Source organism: Tamandua tetradactyla, chromosome 7 (assembly GCF_023851605.1).
Source record: "Tamandua tetradactyla isolate mTamTet1 chromosome 7, mTamTet1.pri, whole genome shotgun sequence".
Taxonomy (NCBI): Eukaryota; Metazoa; Chordata; class Mammalia; order Pilosa; family Myrmecophagidae; genus Tamandua; species Tamandua tetradactyla.
The window spans coordinates 149986215-150002279 of NC_135333.1; the positions used below are offsets into that span (position 1 = coordinate 149986215).

General features: G+C 36.8%; 1 protein-coding gene across 2 annotated transcripts in view; it reads right to left on the bottom strand.

Moving 5' to 3' along the window:
* The window catches only part of LIN7A (lin-7 cell polarity scaffold A), a 144870-nt gene that overhangs the window by 33606 nt on the left and 95199 nt on the right, over positions 1-16065 (bottom strand). For both annotated transcript variants that reach the window (XM_077111524.1, XM_077111525.1), the window contains one exon: positions 14881-15090. In XM_077111524.1, coding sequence (XP_076967639.1) covers positions 14881-15090 — 210 coding nt within the window. The remainder of the gene's footprint in view (positions 1-14880; positions 15091-16065) is intronic.

The following is a 16065-nucleotide window of genomic DNA, read 5'->3' on the forward strand; positions in this document are numbered from 1 at the left end:
ACCACCGTGAAATCCTAAGTCCTGGCTCCTTGTCATGGCTTTTGAGGCGAGGCTGTCTGTGACATGGCCCCTGCCCACTACTCTAATCATAATCCACTTGCACTTTGCCTTGCACTTTAGCTATGAACATCATGCTGCCTCTCATATGTTTTTATATGTTTGCACATCTATTGTCCCCTCTGCCTGTAACCCCATCCATCACCCTACTTGCTCTGACAGTTCTGCTGGTATCTACTATTTATTCTTTTAGTTTCTACTTATGTATCATCTCCTTTTGAAGGCTACAGGAAGGTGTTTTGCTTGTTTTTAATTTTGATTTATCTTCTAACACATTCCCCACATACCCTAATTATGATCCCTGCTTAGGAACTGTGTATTGGACATCTCCTCTTTGTATTGTCAGTTCCCACTTGGTCATCTCCACTCACTTATATAATCTCCTCCTGGACCTTGTAGGTAGTTAAACCTCTCACCCCTGCTCAGGGACAGCCTTTTCAAATCCAAATCCAGTTCAGCATTATTCTCCCTTGGCTTTCAGAGGTAACAGTCTAGTGACTGTCCAGAATCTCAACTTTCCTAATGTCACATGTTATTCGATTTCTGAGTCTGTAGTGACGACTGAATATGTAGTGATGAGTACAGTATATGAAAAGCTGAGTGGAGATGCAGGTGCTGGGTGATAACCGAAGTTCAGGCCTGTGCTAGGGGATCAAATTTCCTGCACATCAACCTTGCAACAATTAAAATGTATGCCCTTTCACAAGCGTAATTACTACATTTATGGGCTGTGCACCAGGATCTCAACTCTCATTTCTGGTTCATATTCAGAGTTACATTTTCAAGTCTTAAATTACGATCCATTTACACAGTTGGTGATGATAGGCACATCCATGAAGAGAAAGTATAATTTTCCCCGTAAAGCATTTAAGTGCCACTGAAGGGCTGGAACAGACATTTACATTTCAGAGTAAGGTTGGTATAAAATTAATAAAATTCCATTAATTAATTTATTAATAAAATAAAATATAAAACAAATTCTATCATTGTTCGATAAAATTAGTGACCAATGACAATGCCATATCTATGAGAGAAGAGACAGCACACCAAGGAGGGAATTCCTGTGGTCTGAAAGTGCCCTTATTAGCCCACTGCTCTCTTCAGCTTCATTCAAACAGGTCACACCCACAACTGAACTTAGGAAGATGTGGCTTTGGCACCACAAATGCCAAAACTCTCTCACTGCATGTCCCTATTGGCAATCAATATCCAAGTTAGAGTTCAGGCATATCACATGAACCACCCAGCAATCAAACATACCTTATGACCTAACCGTATTATTTCCCATCTGTATCAGTGCATATTCGAGAACAGGACGAGATCGAACAGTTTTATAGAAAACTGTACAAGCCCTGAGACTTACCCTTGGTTTGCATTTGGTTAAGCATAATGTAGAGCTGTCGTATATTAGCAACATTCCAACCTTCCTTTAGGCTGGTAACAATAGACCAGTATTGATAAGCTGGAAGAATACTCCTTCCCAAAGACTCTTATTAAACTGAATTATAAATCACAGCTTTTAAGCAATAGAAATTGGCTTCTCCATTAGTGGTTAAAACTATTAAGTGGGTTTAGTGAGTTCCACAAAGTATGAATGACTCCAGAACTTGAGTACATAAATTGAAGACAATCTACTATATTTCTTTGAACTGAACCACACATTTCTCAGCCAGAACAGCAGAAAGATGAGTTATACTTTCTTCTTTTTAAAATTAAAATGTAGCAACAGGAAACATGAAAAGACCCATCTGGGGTATCTGATGAAAAAGTTGTTTAATAATAATGTACAACAATAATGCTGGTTTCGTGGAAATGTAGTCTTATCTTTGCAAATACTGTATTTATTGATGGTCTTTCTTACTCATTGCTATGAGGAAAGGTAAATAAGACAGGTGTCATTACGTCACTTTTACAGATGTAAGAATACCAAGAAATCCAAACAACTTAGCTACAATCACCCAGTTAATGCCTGGGCACCAACTGTCTCTGGAATTCGATTGTTCTTTGGAGTATTTTTAATCTCCGTTGAAGATAAATTGAGAGCCAAGAGAATGAATTAACTTGGCTGGGAGTTTAAACCTATATCAGGTAACACTGTGAGTAAGGTATGAGAGACTTATTGTCTGCTTTAAAAGAAAGGAAGTAGCATTGATTGTTTAAAAGGTATCTTCCAGCATGACAGAAGCTTTCACCTACTTTCTCTCATTTAATCTTTTGAGCAGCCCCTCTGAGCGAGGAAGGGATTGCTATTTCTGCTTCAGATAAAATGAAGTAGGGCCTCAGAAAGAAAACGAATGCATTATGGTAAGAATATCCTTAAACTTCTCAGAAACTACATAAACTCGAAGTCGAATGAGTCCCATTTGAAATGAAAATATCAATGGACAATGAAGCAGAAGCTTCTGATATCTATTAACAGCTAATAATCAAAACATGAAAAATTTTTCCTTAAGTTGTTATCAGATGCCAGCTTTTACTCAAGTGGGTTAAAGGATGTAGAAAGATAATTTTAATATAGGGAAAACCATAATGAAACACTGAAACAGATCACAATGTAACACCTTTCATTTCTTAGTGAATATACTAAAACAGAAACTATTAGCACATCACAATGTTTAGAATTGATGTCGTACACTGATATTCCTGCTGCACTTAAACTAAAATAAGAGGTTTGGGAGCCACCTATACGACTCAGTTCCATCTGGATCCCAACCAACTCTTAGGGCTCTTCTTACCTCCCTCTCAATACTCTAATCACCCTGGACTTTCCGTCACTCCTCCCAGGCAAATCAAGGACTTTCTGGTCTCAGTGCCTTCACAGTTCCTTTTGTCTGATCACGGCTGATTTTTCCTTATCCTTAGGTCTCACTTAATGTCACCCTCTTCAGAGAGGCCATCCCTGACCATTACTAAAAGCAGGTCCTCTATTTGTTTCGTGGCCTTTTTATTTTTTTCCCTCTGTAGCCCTTGTTAATGGCAACGTTTCATCTTGAGACATATACTTGTGTACTCTGTGTATTTCCCCTCCCCCCTGCCCTCTGCTTACTTCACCCCACACCTGGGGAGAAAAATAAAAAAATAAAAAAGCTCAGAGAATCTGTGGCTGCGAGGGAAAGGGAGATGGTTGTGTTTTCATACCATTTTCTCCTCCAAAGATGAGCTAAAATCAAGGCTGAGGGAAGGAGGAAAAGGCTGAGGAGCTCCTTTGACTAGTTGGGCAAGCGCAGTGGCAAAATCACAGCACAAGCAGAGAGCGGAAACCCATTGTGCCCATAGCCTGTGGACAACAGGTCCTACCTATTCCATAGTCCTGGACACAAGTAAGCTGTCTGGACTTGTGACATTTGACCCCCAATGATATCAGTCCCTAATCCCTGGAATGTATAAACACTAAGGGCCTTTGCACATGCAGCTAAGTTAAGGATCTCAAAATGAGGAGATCTTCCTGGCTTTTTCAGGCAGGCCCTAAATGCAATCCTTTAGAGAAGGGATACACGTGTGTGAACCACAGAGGCAGAGATTGGAATGAAGTGGTCACAAGTCATTTGAATGCAAGAGCCACCAGAAGTTGGAAAGGGTTTTCTCATAGAGGTTTTGGAGGGAGCATAGAAGTGCGGTACTGCTGCTGCCTTAATCTCTACCTGGTGAAACTGATGCTGGACATCCAGTCTTGAGAAATGTGAGGGAATAAAGTTTTGTTATTTAAGCCCCCAAATTTGTGGTAATTTATAACAACAGCAATAGGAAACGAAGACATATGGATTGAAAACAGCGTTACTTTGACCAGTGTGGAAATAAACAGAATCAATGGGGAATTTCCCTCAGCCTGGGGTAAGTGGTGGCTGTAGTACACACTGTTATATACACATTTATATGTCTATAACATAACGCATATATTATTATCATTCTCATTATCTCTTTACTTTCCCCCAGCCAGAAGATTCCATAAGGGTTTTAACTCAGTTTTGCTTTTCACTCTACATCCGTGACTTAGCTCAACAGCTAGCACGTAATTGCTCTGAAAGTCGTTGTTGAATGACTAAATTAATCGAAAGTATTGCTAAAATAATGCCACGAAAATGAGGAAAACACAAACAACAAATGGTAAAAATAACTATGAGAAAGACTAGTAATTAAACTGAGTAGTCAGATACCCATTACCGGAGATCTAAATAGAGATTTGGGTCAGTCAGACCTGATCTGTGGTGAGGTTTGATAGCAGCTAGAGGGTTGCATTTTAACAATGACTAGATGTGAGGGTGTTCTGACACTGATACATTTTCATCCAATTTTATCAGCACAGTCTCACAGAGAGCTCAGAGCTCAGGCTGGTCTATTAATGTGTGGGAGCTAATATACCTGCTGTACATTTCCATAGGCTGAAATCACAGGGTGGAAATGTAACAGTTCTGGCCTGTGTGCTATTATTGAGATAGCACTCTACTTTCCTTTTCTGTTTTTAAATTAAAAGATCACTTATCATGAGCCAACTCAGAATGAAGGAGACTAGAACTACCGCCTGCTCAACGTTGCTCGCTACACTGGAGAGCGCCGCATTGTTTGTGCCATTCTACAGGCATCTAGGATAAAACAACATAATTGTACTTCTTTTAGCTCCTTTACGAATGTGAGTGAAGTGTCACATGATGTCATCTGGAGAACAAAATTTTTCAGCATTTAACTGAAATTCTAGCTTGCACTCCTATTTAATTATAACCCAAACAATCTCCCACTCAGCTGCTGGGAAAGGTAAAAGGATGTACTCACAATTCGTAGGCAGAAAGAGGATGGGAGACTAGCTTTACTTGAACCCTCTTAACCTAGAATAAAGTTGGGCTCCCTCACGGCAGGGGAACCACGGGCTGAGGCTCTCCCTTTCCCCTCAGGGCTCCCCTCAGGCCAGCTCCCCTCTAACAGCCAGGAGGACAGAGACCCAGCATGGGTATCGCTCCTCTCTGCAATCAGCTTCAGCCAGAGGAGGCAGCTGCTCATGCCAAAGTCTGACCCTTGCTGGGGCACAGTGGGATGGGGGGTCAGGCATTTATGCAACAACTCAAAGACATTCAAACCAAACTTATCATGCAAACCTCAGTATTCTGAGCTGTTTGGATTAACCTCCTTTTCCAAACTGTTCTGCCTTTGGGAAGGGTTCTTAACGCTGTATGGGTCAAAGTCCCTTATGAGAAGCTGAGACAATAGACCCTTTCCCCGCCAAAAATGCACTCATGCAAATCCATAAAGGATAAGAAACCTTGTTCTCTTGTGAGAACAAATTAGTTTGTTCACCAAACTAATGAATTTGTGTTTGTTCACCACACATGAACAAACTAATTTGTTAATGGTTAAATTATTTACCCTCAAACTATGATGAATAAGTCCAGGCTGTCTGAGTTAGAATTCCCAGCTCTGCCATTTGGTAGTGTACCATCTCACCAAACCTTAATCTTTCTTCCTCAGTTTCCTCATTCGTAAAACTGCAATGATAATGATGGGACCAACCTCAAAGGATCATTATAGAGGAATAACTAACTCATTTACATAAAGTGCTTCCAACAGTGCCTGACATTCAACAAATAATTATGGTGCAAGGACTAATAGGCAATGGGGAAAAACCAAAATAACAGCAAAAAAAAACATTACGGCCATCAATGGAACATGCATTTTAATGAGGGCTTAAATGTTCATAGAAATCTTGCAGTGCATTTCATGGTAATTTAAAAGAAATCTTTTTGTTTATATTTTCCCTTTGATCAGATAACATATAAATAAGGTTTTAATGCAGATTTCCCTTTGGGGATATCGTAAAACTCAAATCTAAAGAACTCTAATTTTTCATCTTCCTCATTCCATACCTGACAACCACTCTGTATAGTTAATTTGGGCTGTTAGTACTCACCCAGAACTTGTATTTATAAAATGGGAAAAAAGCCAGATTCCAGGAAAACAATTTCATTCCATCCCTAAACTTTCACTTGTTCATCTGTTATGCTTAAAAATCAATTAGCGCTGTGCATACACTGTATCGACAGTTTTATTTTCAACAGCTTTATTTACGATTAACTACAGAGAAAGAGCTAGGTGAATTTAACTGCAATTTCTCCACTAATGGTGCTCTAAAACAATGCTTGGATTTCAGAAGCTAACAAAGCTTCTCTTTGATACGACATATCCTTACATTTCTTGTGCTTTTATTTTTATTTCTGTCCTGTCTTCTCATTCCCACCCACCCTCCCATCCTTCAGTATCACAGACTGTCAGTAGGATAGCATGTTTGGGACTGATTTTCATTTTTTGGAGTTTTTAGGGGAAAAAACACCTTTTTATCTACAAACAGGAAGTTTGTTATAAAGAACATACAAGGAAGTTCCCTATACTCTTCTCTCAGCTTCTCTCAATGTTATTACCTTGCATAATTATAGTACAGTATCAAAATCAGGAAACTGACATTGGTACAATCCACAGAGCTTATTCAGATTTCACTGGGATTGATTTTTTATTTACTATTTGGTAAGAAGCAACTATAATGATAATAAAGGCTGAGATACACTTTGTATGCATGCATTTGGCTATTGGTCTGTACATGCATATGTGTGTGTCCATTTGTTTATGTGTGAGAGGGAGAGGGAGGAAAAGAAGTGATAGAGAAAGAGAAAAGAGAATTAAAGATGGAGGTTTTTAGTGCTCTGCTTTTTTAACTCCTCTTTCAGCCTCTTTATTTACATATTCTTTCATTACCATGGAGCAGGCTGCGGTAGCAGAAAGGATGAGGACTGGAATTAGACCTGGGTTTACCCAGTAACCCTGCCACACACACTTTGAAACACTTCACTTAACTTTTGTTTGTTTCAGCTCTCTCAGCTGGAAAACAGCGGGAAAACCCTGGCCCTACCCTACTCAAAAGACCGTTATGAGGTCAAATGGGAGAAAACTTCTATGAATTCTTCTTATAAACCAAACAGTACTAAATAAATTTCTAAAAGTATTTGTATTTTATTCGATTTTGAATATTTCCTTTCGGGAAAATGTCTCATGAGTAAAGTATACAGTGAGTAACTGGAGCCTACTTTACATTCAGAATATAAAGAGGTCTGTGTGTGTGTGTGTGCGAGTATAAAATAGTCTTAGCAAAATTGCATTTTAAGACATAGAACCAGAGTCACGGAGTCAGGAGGGACGTTAGGGGTCAACTATTTCAACCCTCTACATGGTAGGTAGGTTTTGAAATACTTCCATCAGGTGTTCTTCCACTCCCTGATTAAAACCTCAAATGATGGGCATGCACCATATTATGATTCAGCCTTTTCCAATTCAAAAAGCTCTATGTGTTTTAAAGGTCTTATTACACTGAAGTGAGCTCTGCCTTCCTTGTGGGTTTTACCCATTGGTCTTGGTTCTGCCATCTGGCACCTCCGACAACGGAAGACAACTGAAGACAGCCACCACTCCCCTAAAAGCTCTCTTCGCTAGTCTAGACAACTCATTCTCCTTTAATGGGTATGTCCATCAGATACCGCACTTGTCTCCTCTGAACAAGCTTACTGTTCTTCTCAAGAATGAACAGGAACAAGGCACAACAGAACGTGATCTGAACAGCACATTCGATAGTTGGCCAAATCTACTTCTGCATTCTGTTAAGATATTCGTATTATAATGGCTCCTACAGACACAATTATATGCCTTTTTCTTCAATTTGCCTTATATTCCTATTGAAAGAAATAGAAATTCTCCAGGCTTATTTTCAGATATTAATATTTAGCAAATCCTCCCTGCTTCTGTACACATGTAGCTAGTTTTCTGGGTTTAGAAGCAAGACTCATTATTGTACCATTCTACTGAGATTTTTCATATCCTGATTCTTACCAGTGAACATATTTACTGTCCCTACTGGCTCCATGTTGGCTGCAACATTTATAAATAGCCCTTTAGTCTTTTCTCAAAATTGCTGTTGGAAAACTTGAGCAAAAAGGGTGAAAAGGAGATCATTAAAAAGCTATAAATTTTGACTGTAACATTTTGACCTCCTATTAATGTCAAATTCTAATTGAACATTAACCTCTAAGTTTTCACTGGAGGTTGACATAGAAGGAGCCATACATAAAAGGCTTCTTTATTTTTATATAATTGTTTTAGGTGATTCAATGTCTCATCTGGAAAGATCCCAAGGGAATTTATCTCAGAACCCAGGGATAGAAAAATATCCCTCTCTCAAAGACAGCTTTAGGAATACTTAGCATGAATTTCCTTCTGTCTTGACTTCCAAATGGCTAAGAGAAAAATCACTTGCTCAATTGCTGTATCTTTATTTTTATGTGTATTGATTTTCCCTCTCTATATCCCACTTTATTACTGTCATTACACCTTAATATTTTATTATTAACATATTTTATTTCTATCAGACATGACATATCATTTTCCCAAGCAGGTATGGTATTGGAAAACATACGTACACACAACAACAAATATAACCAAGACACGTTTTCAGATATTTGAACATACATAGAGTTATTTACTTGTTGTGTGTGACAGCTAGAAATTACCCTCAGAATACTTTTACTGATATATTAAAGGTTTGCTTCAGCCCTCCAAATTATTTCCTTGGAAAATTGTTCTCAGTTTACAATGACATGTTCTGAAAATTTTCCATGTTAATTTCCCCAATGATAATTTACTTCAAAGTAGAAATAGAAATCATTTGCTAATATTTTTTAATCTTTCCATACAGAGTGATAATTTCATTAAATACAGTTGCCTGTCTGGAATGATTTCTATTGGTAGGCCACTGGACTTGGTGTTAGGTCTTTACTGTTAGAGTAGTCACTCTTTGTGTGACTATGAGCAAATCACTGTGTCATGAAGTTTCTTCACTCACAGAAGGAAAACTACCTTACATATAGTTATCAAATTCAATAAGTTAATATTGATATTAGGTTTACAGTCTAAATTCCAATTTTTTTCACATGTACCAAAACTGTTCTTTTGGATATTTTCTTCTTTATTAAATTCCATCCAGGATCATGTATTACTTTTAGTTGTTATTGTCTCTTTGCTGTCCTCTTTCTCCTTTTTTTTTTAAATTGTGGGAGCACAGATACAACATAAACTTCCCATCCAGCCACTGCCAAGCTTACCATTCAGTGGGATTAATCACATTCACAGTATTGTGGTAAATTCAATTACTAAAACTTTTCCACCTCCCCAAACAGAAACCCCATACCCATTATATATTAAAACCCCATTCCTCATGCCTCCCACCCCAACAACTTGCACTTTAATTTCTTTCTCTGCGAGCATGCATATTCTTTGACATTTTCATTGTTGTTTTCATGGGGCTTAAATTTAACATACTACATCTTTAACAATCTTGTTTGCTTTGATATCAGCTTAACTTCAATAGTATACACAAACTATGTTTCTATACCCATCTATCCCTCCACTTTTATATTTTTTCACAAATTATATGACTATATACTGTGAGTCTCAAACCACTGATTTATCATTATATTTTATGCATTTGCCTTCTAGATCATGTATGTGAAGTAAAAAATAAAAAATACAATAGGGCTGACATTTGTACTTACCGATGTTGTTACCCTCACAAGAGGTCTTTACTTCTTCTTGTAGCTTTAATCTATTGTCTATTGCTCTTTTCTTGCAACCTGTGAAATTCCTTTTAGCATCTCTTGTAGGTCCAGTCTATTGGTGATGTGCTCCCTCAGTTTTTATTTATCTGGGAATATTTTATTTGCACCTTCATTTTTTGAAGGATAGTTTTGCTGGATATTGAATTCTTGCTTGGCAATTTTTTTGCTTTCAGCACTTTAAATATGTCACCCCACTGTCCTTCTACGTTCATCATTTCTGATGAGCAACCAGCCCTTAGTATTATTGAGGATCTCTTTTATGTGACACATTGGTTCTCTTTTATAGCTTCCAGAATTCTCTCTTTGCCATTTGACAGTTTGATTATATTATGATGTGGTATGGGTTTATTTGGATTTGTGCTGTTTGGAGTTTGTTAAGTGTCTTGTTGAATTGAGGATGTTTTCAACATTATTTTTTTTTTTCAGCATTATTTTTTGAATATTGCTTTCAAACTTTTCTCTCTTCTCCTTCTAGGATTCCCATAATGTATATATTGTTATGCTTGGTGGTGTCCCACAGTTTCCTCTAGTTCTATTTACTTTTCTTCATTCTTCTTCTTCTTGTTCCTCAATCTGAATGATTTCAATTGTCTTATCTTTGTGTTCTCTGATTCTTCCCACTGCCAGCTCCAACCTTCTATTGAACCCTTCTGGAGAATTTTTAATCTTTGTTCATAGTTTCCATCCTTTTATATTTTTCCTGATATCATTCAGTTCTTTAGCTATGTTTTCATTTAGCTCTTTGAGCATATTTAGGACCATTTTTAGAAGGCTTTGGCTGGTATGCTCCAGGTTTATTAGTCCTTCTCATTGATGGTTTCTAATGCTTTATTCTTTCCCTTTACCTGGGCCATTGTTTCCTGTTTCTTGGTTTGTTATGTAAGCTATTGTTGAAACCTGGACATTTTGATATTTTAATGTGTTATTACTGGAATTTCAACTCTGATGTACCTTTTCCTTAAACTTCCATCCAGTCGGTGTTATGACAGAACTTGCTTTGATTACTAGAAGCTCAGTAACAGAAAAAGAAAAGGATAAAAAGAAAACACCTTTCCCATTCTTTGTGGATTGGCTTGTGCAAGTGCTCTTCCCTGGGGCTTACCTATATCATGAGTGTATAGAATAGCAGAGGTCTTGGACTATGGCCTTAGGAATTCCTCTGTACAGACATTACGAATATCCCCTTTTCCCTAGGAAATGATTTCTTCACAGTCCTGCCCACTGTATTATATGCCCTACAACCAGCAGTCTCTTGTTCCAACAAGCACAAATTGACTGCTCTCTCTTAGCTTTCTGTAAGGAAATTCATGAGCTCTCTTCTACACACATGGCAGGCTCTGGGATGGTAAGCATGCACATTAGGGTTACTCTGTTCCCTAAGGAACCAGTACCAGAGATCCACATTGTGAATATGGGCCACCTCTGCATGGAGCCACTGAGGGGTGGGGAAGGGGCAAGACAAGGTGCCATGAGACCTTACCACTTCTAAAGTAGCCTTTTCCTTAATTTAGCACTCACTCTGTTACTGCAGTCCTTTAACTGTTTTCTAAAGTGTTGAGAACAATATTTCTACCAGTTCTTACTGGTAGTTCAAAGCTTCAGTTGAGGGATGGAGCTCTGAAGAGCATCACTCCAGCATGTTGACTGGGGTAGAACTCCCTCTTTAAAGACCATTTGCCAATATCATAAGCTCCAATTTTAGTAGCTTAACCATTCCAGGGGTGATCATCCAGTATTATAAAAGAAAAGCCACTTTCTAAAGGGGGCCATATATAACATTCGTTTGTTTTATCTATTTCATTCAATATGCTTTATTTATTTGTAAAAATACATCAGAAGTGGATTTTCATTGGTGAAAGCTATAGCATGTTAACTAGCATAATGAATGCTACAAGGAAACTTAGTTGTTAAAATTAAAGGTTTAAAATATACCTGGATGTCCATCAACAGACGAGTGGTTGTCCATCAACAGACGAGTGGCTAAACAAACTGTGGTATATACATACGATGGAATATTATGCAGCTTTAAGACAGAATAAACTTATGAAGCATGTAATAACATGGATGGACCTAGAGAACATTATGCTGAGTGAGACTAGCCAAAAACTAAAGGACAAATACTGGATGGTCCCACTGATGTGAACCGACATTAGAGAATAAACTTGGAATATGTCATTGGTAACAGAGACCATCAGGAGTTAGAAATAGGGTAAGATAATGGGTAATTGGAGCTGAAGGGATACAGACTGTGCAACAGGACTAGATACAAAAACTCAAAAATGGACAGCACAATACTACCTAATTGCAATGTAATTATGTTAAAACACTGAATGAAACTGCATCTGAGCTATAGTTTTTTTTGTTTGTTTGTTTGTTCTGCTTTTTAATATATATATTTTTTGCATTTTTTTAATCTTTTTCTCTATATTATCATTTTATTTCTTTTTCTGTTGTCTTGCTATTTCTTTTTCTAAATCGATGCAAATGTACTAAGAAATGATGATCATACATCTATGTGATGATATTAAGAATTACTGATTGCATATGTAGAATGGAATGATTTCTAAATGTTGTGCTAGTTAATTTTTTTTTAATTAATAAAAAAAAATTGTGAAACCTTCTGACAGCTTATTAACTAGTACTATTAAAACCAAATGTCAACTTTATCAACTGCTGTCAGTGGATTTAGCAATGAAAAAAAAAAAACCAGTGGGGAATGTGGAGGGCCAGGAGCAATTAATCAGACCCAAGCAGGGAAAATCCCAACATTGGGGTGAAATGTCCCCAAGAGTTAAACAATAACCAATGTTAGAAAACTGAGAAAATGGGATATGTTTTGGCAACAGCTAATGGCATTTTCTGCTTCTATGATCATGCTTGCTTGCTAGCAACTGCAAAACCACAACATAATTTTAGCCTTTATAAGCACACCTTAAAAACCCCTGGTGCTGCTCTCTGAATCCTCTTTCTTAAAAGTTCCTAAGGCAGTCGCCGGCCGGTTAATAAAAACTCCAAATTGGCTTGCAAAAAAAAAAAAAAATATATATATATATATATATATATATATATATATATATATATTTTATAAATAATACCTGGATATTAAACATTTTTGGAGATCCTAAAAGAGAGGCCCATAGTCTGTATCAAATGGTTTCTTTGATACAAAATGATCTATTTCTGACTGTCAGTTTAAAAGCATTTCTGGTAGTCTGATACTAAATATAATGGTAACAAAATCCTGACTCTTGAATATGGTCTTTTCTGACTACATGGCAGAGAACTGGGATATCATCAAATATACTGAGGAGACTATAATGAATTCATCAATTCTTGCTTGCTAATGTTTCCTAACATATGCCTATATGTGTACAAAATTTGATTTACGACTTGTTTAAAATAACAAGCAACAGCAATACCATACCAACCATAGCCCTCTTTAATAGCCTCTGTATCATCAAAGAAAACTAGGTGTTTGAAGAAATTGTCACAGGACAGTTCACAACAGGCATTTCTCCTCATTTCACTCATTCCTAGAGCCCATCAAATTAGTTACTACTCTCCTTTTACAGATAAGGAAATTGTGGGTTGGTGGATATTACCCATAATCATATGGATATTGAGTGGTAAAGCCTTGTCTGTCTTACTCCAGAGTTCTAAAACCTTCTGTTCTCTTCCAAGCACAACAAAAGTTCATTGCAAGGAATATATGAGTGATTGTGAAATGTCTCAACTGTGTTCCCTGCAAATTTTTGACCTAGGATAAAACAAAGGCTCTTTAGCACCTTTGATAGACAAGTCAATCACATATTAAAATTGTATATATTTTCATTGTTGCTTTACACAATTCATTCTTTTATTCTATGCTTTTCATTTTGTTTTTAAATCTACCCAATATATATACAGAAAAATTACAAATTTATGCACCGAGGCTTAGATCATTGTGTGATATAATTGCAAGACCTGGTTCCAGAGAACTCTAACAAAAGTTCAACTGAAAGTATCAGTTGAAACATGATTTGGAAAAGTCATGGTTATCTACAGGTCAATAAGAAGCTTATCTCAAAGAGTTATTCAATAGAAAAAAAAAGTAAATGAGAAAAGGCAATTGTAGAATTAGAGTGCTGAAGTGAAATGAAATATTCAGGGATTGCTGATTTTGATGTACATCAGAGAATGGTGGACTTAAATGAATAGTTTTGGATGCTATCAAGTCACTAGTTAGGTTACAAAAAAAAGCAGAAATAAACAAAATGTAAAGCACAACTGCAAGAGAATTTTAATCCATAGTTACCAAGAAAATGTCACATTTCAAGTGTATCTTATTTTGAACATGGCATTCTAAGCAGAAATCAATATGGCTGCAAATAATCCAAATTTGGCTTATTTATTAAAGCTTAAGGTCTTAGAATAAAGATCGTAGGTTAACTGGGCTGGTGAATATTAGTATATTTATTTTTCTGGAATTTCTGCTTTTAGATTATTTATGTTTGATATAATTGGAAGTTATGGGGAGAAAATTGCCTAAATGAAGCTATTTCTTTAGCAATTCTTTATTGCATGTGGAGGGAATGGCATTCAAAGACTATGACGTTATGAACAATATATGTGAGCATTTGCACTTTAAAATGTTGTATATTTTAATTCACTTAATTTGCAAACTAAAACATGTGGTAAATAGATAATGCCATACAATTTGGTGGGGGGTGGGGATAATATGTTTATTATGCTAAAGACCAGGCTTAAAGAATTATCTGTGCATTAGCCTTTTTCATATGTTATTATTATGTAAATAGTAAAGGTACTCTTCCTCTTTAATTAAGTATTTTAAAACACATTATAGAACGATGAATTTTATCTTTAATTTTTAATGTGCTTATTTGCTAATGGAGCCTTGAAATCATTAGGTTTTGCTAAACATGAACTCAATTAGGGTATTAGATGAGGGACATTCCACAAGTTAGAATCATTTCTTGAGATGATTTTTTAACTTGTTCATAGACCTCATACCTGAACAACCTAAATGAGACAAACTATGAAATTATTGCCTTTATAGGATGATATCCACCAATGTTCAGGAAGCTAACATGATTGGTTGTGGGATTGCAACATTGACTACTCTAACAGCAGAAAATAGGTCTGTACTTAGGGAGAAAAATCTCTGGTTATTTTAGGAACATACCACTCCATTCACTGAGAGCAGCTGGTCTCCTCTTTTGAGGCCTCCATGTCTTTCGGCTACCCCTCCAGGAATGATGCGGGAAATATAAATGGGGGAATTTTGCTCCTTTCCTCCCATCACATTAAAACCAAGGCCTTCATCGGTCTTTGGTAGTTCGACTACCCGGGGGTGGGAGTGGCCTTCACTAGCTGCAAAAGCTGCAACTGTTGCCTGAAAGAAAAGATGGTCATTTGGTAACAAAACAAGGGAAACAGGACTAATAACTGCTTTGAGATGGGTAAATCGGCAACTCATTGCCTTCTCCTGTGAAACAAAGAACTGAAAAGGGTGGGGCCCTTCTTCATTTAGATGCCACCTGCCATTCTTTCCTTTTGTAAAGCCCACCCAGCTATTTCCAGCTTTTAAGAGCTTCTCTGCCATGATAAAAATTTCCCTTTTGCAAAGAAGTCATTCCACATTCTCTCGGGTAGATCAACTCCTCCTATATCCCTGAACTCCAGGTGGCCTTATGGTGCATACACTATGTTGAATTATAATTATTTTGTACATATCTGGTTCACGAGAACCTTAGGGGCAAGAACTGTGTCTTACCCTTCTTTCTATGACACACAGTCTAATTTTCTTGCACATAAATATCCGTTGACTACACTGAAGGGCATTTGCATGCATATATACTTGTGACTATATATATAATTTTGCTATTGCCAAACCACTGGTTTAACAAATTTAGTCTTTTTTTAAACATTGAGATGCCTAAACAAAAAAGAAAAATAAAAACCAAATTAAAAAATCTTTAAATAATTGATTTCATATAATATGTATTTATTATATATATTCTATATAATTATACATGGAATAATATTCCATATTATTATGAGAGGTGCTCTTATTGGCACAGGTTTTTCTTTTTCTACCCTTTACATTAATGTTCCAGCTTGCTATAGTGATCTATGCAAAATGACAACATTTGATATAAAATAAAAGTTTAGACAGTCTATGGTTTTGTACCTTGATGTACACAACTTCATGTAATATGGACTTTTAAATTTATTTTAATATTCATACAGTACTGTATTTAAATAAGTTCAATAAAACAACTTACCATTAGCCCCTGACCCCCAGGGCCCCATGGAAATACAACGGCAGCATTTAGGGAGTTTCTATCAAGAAAAGATTCTCTGCCTG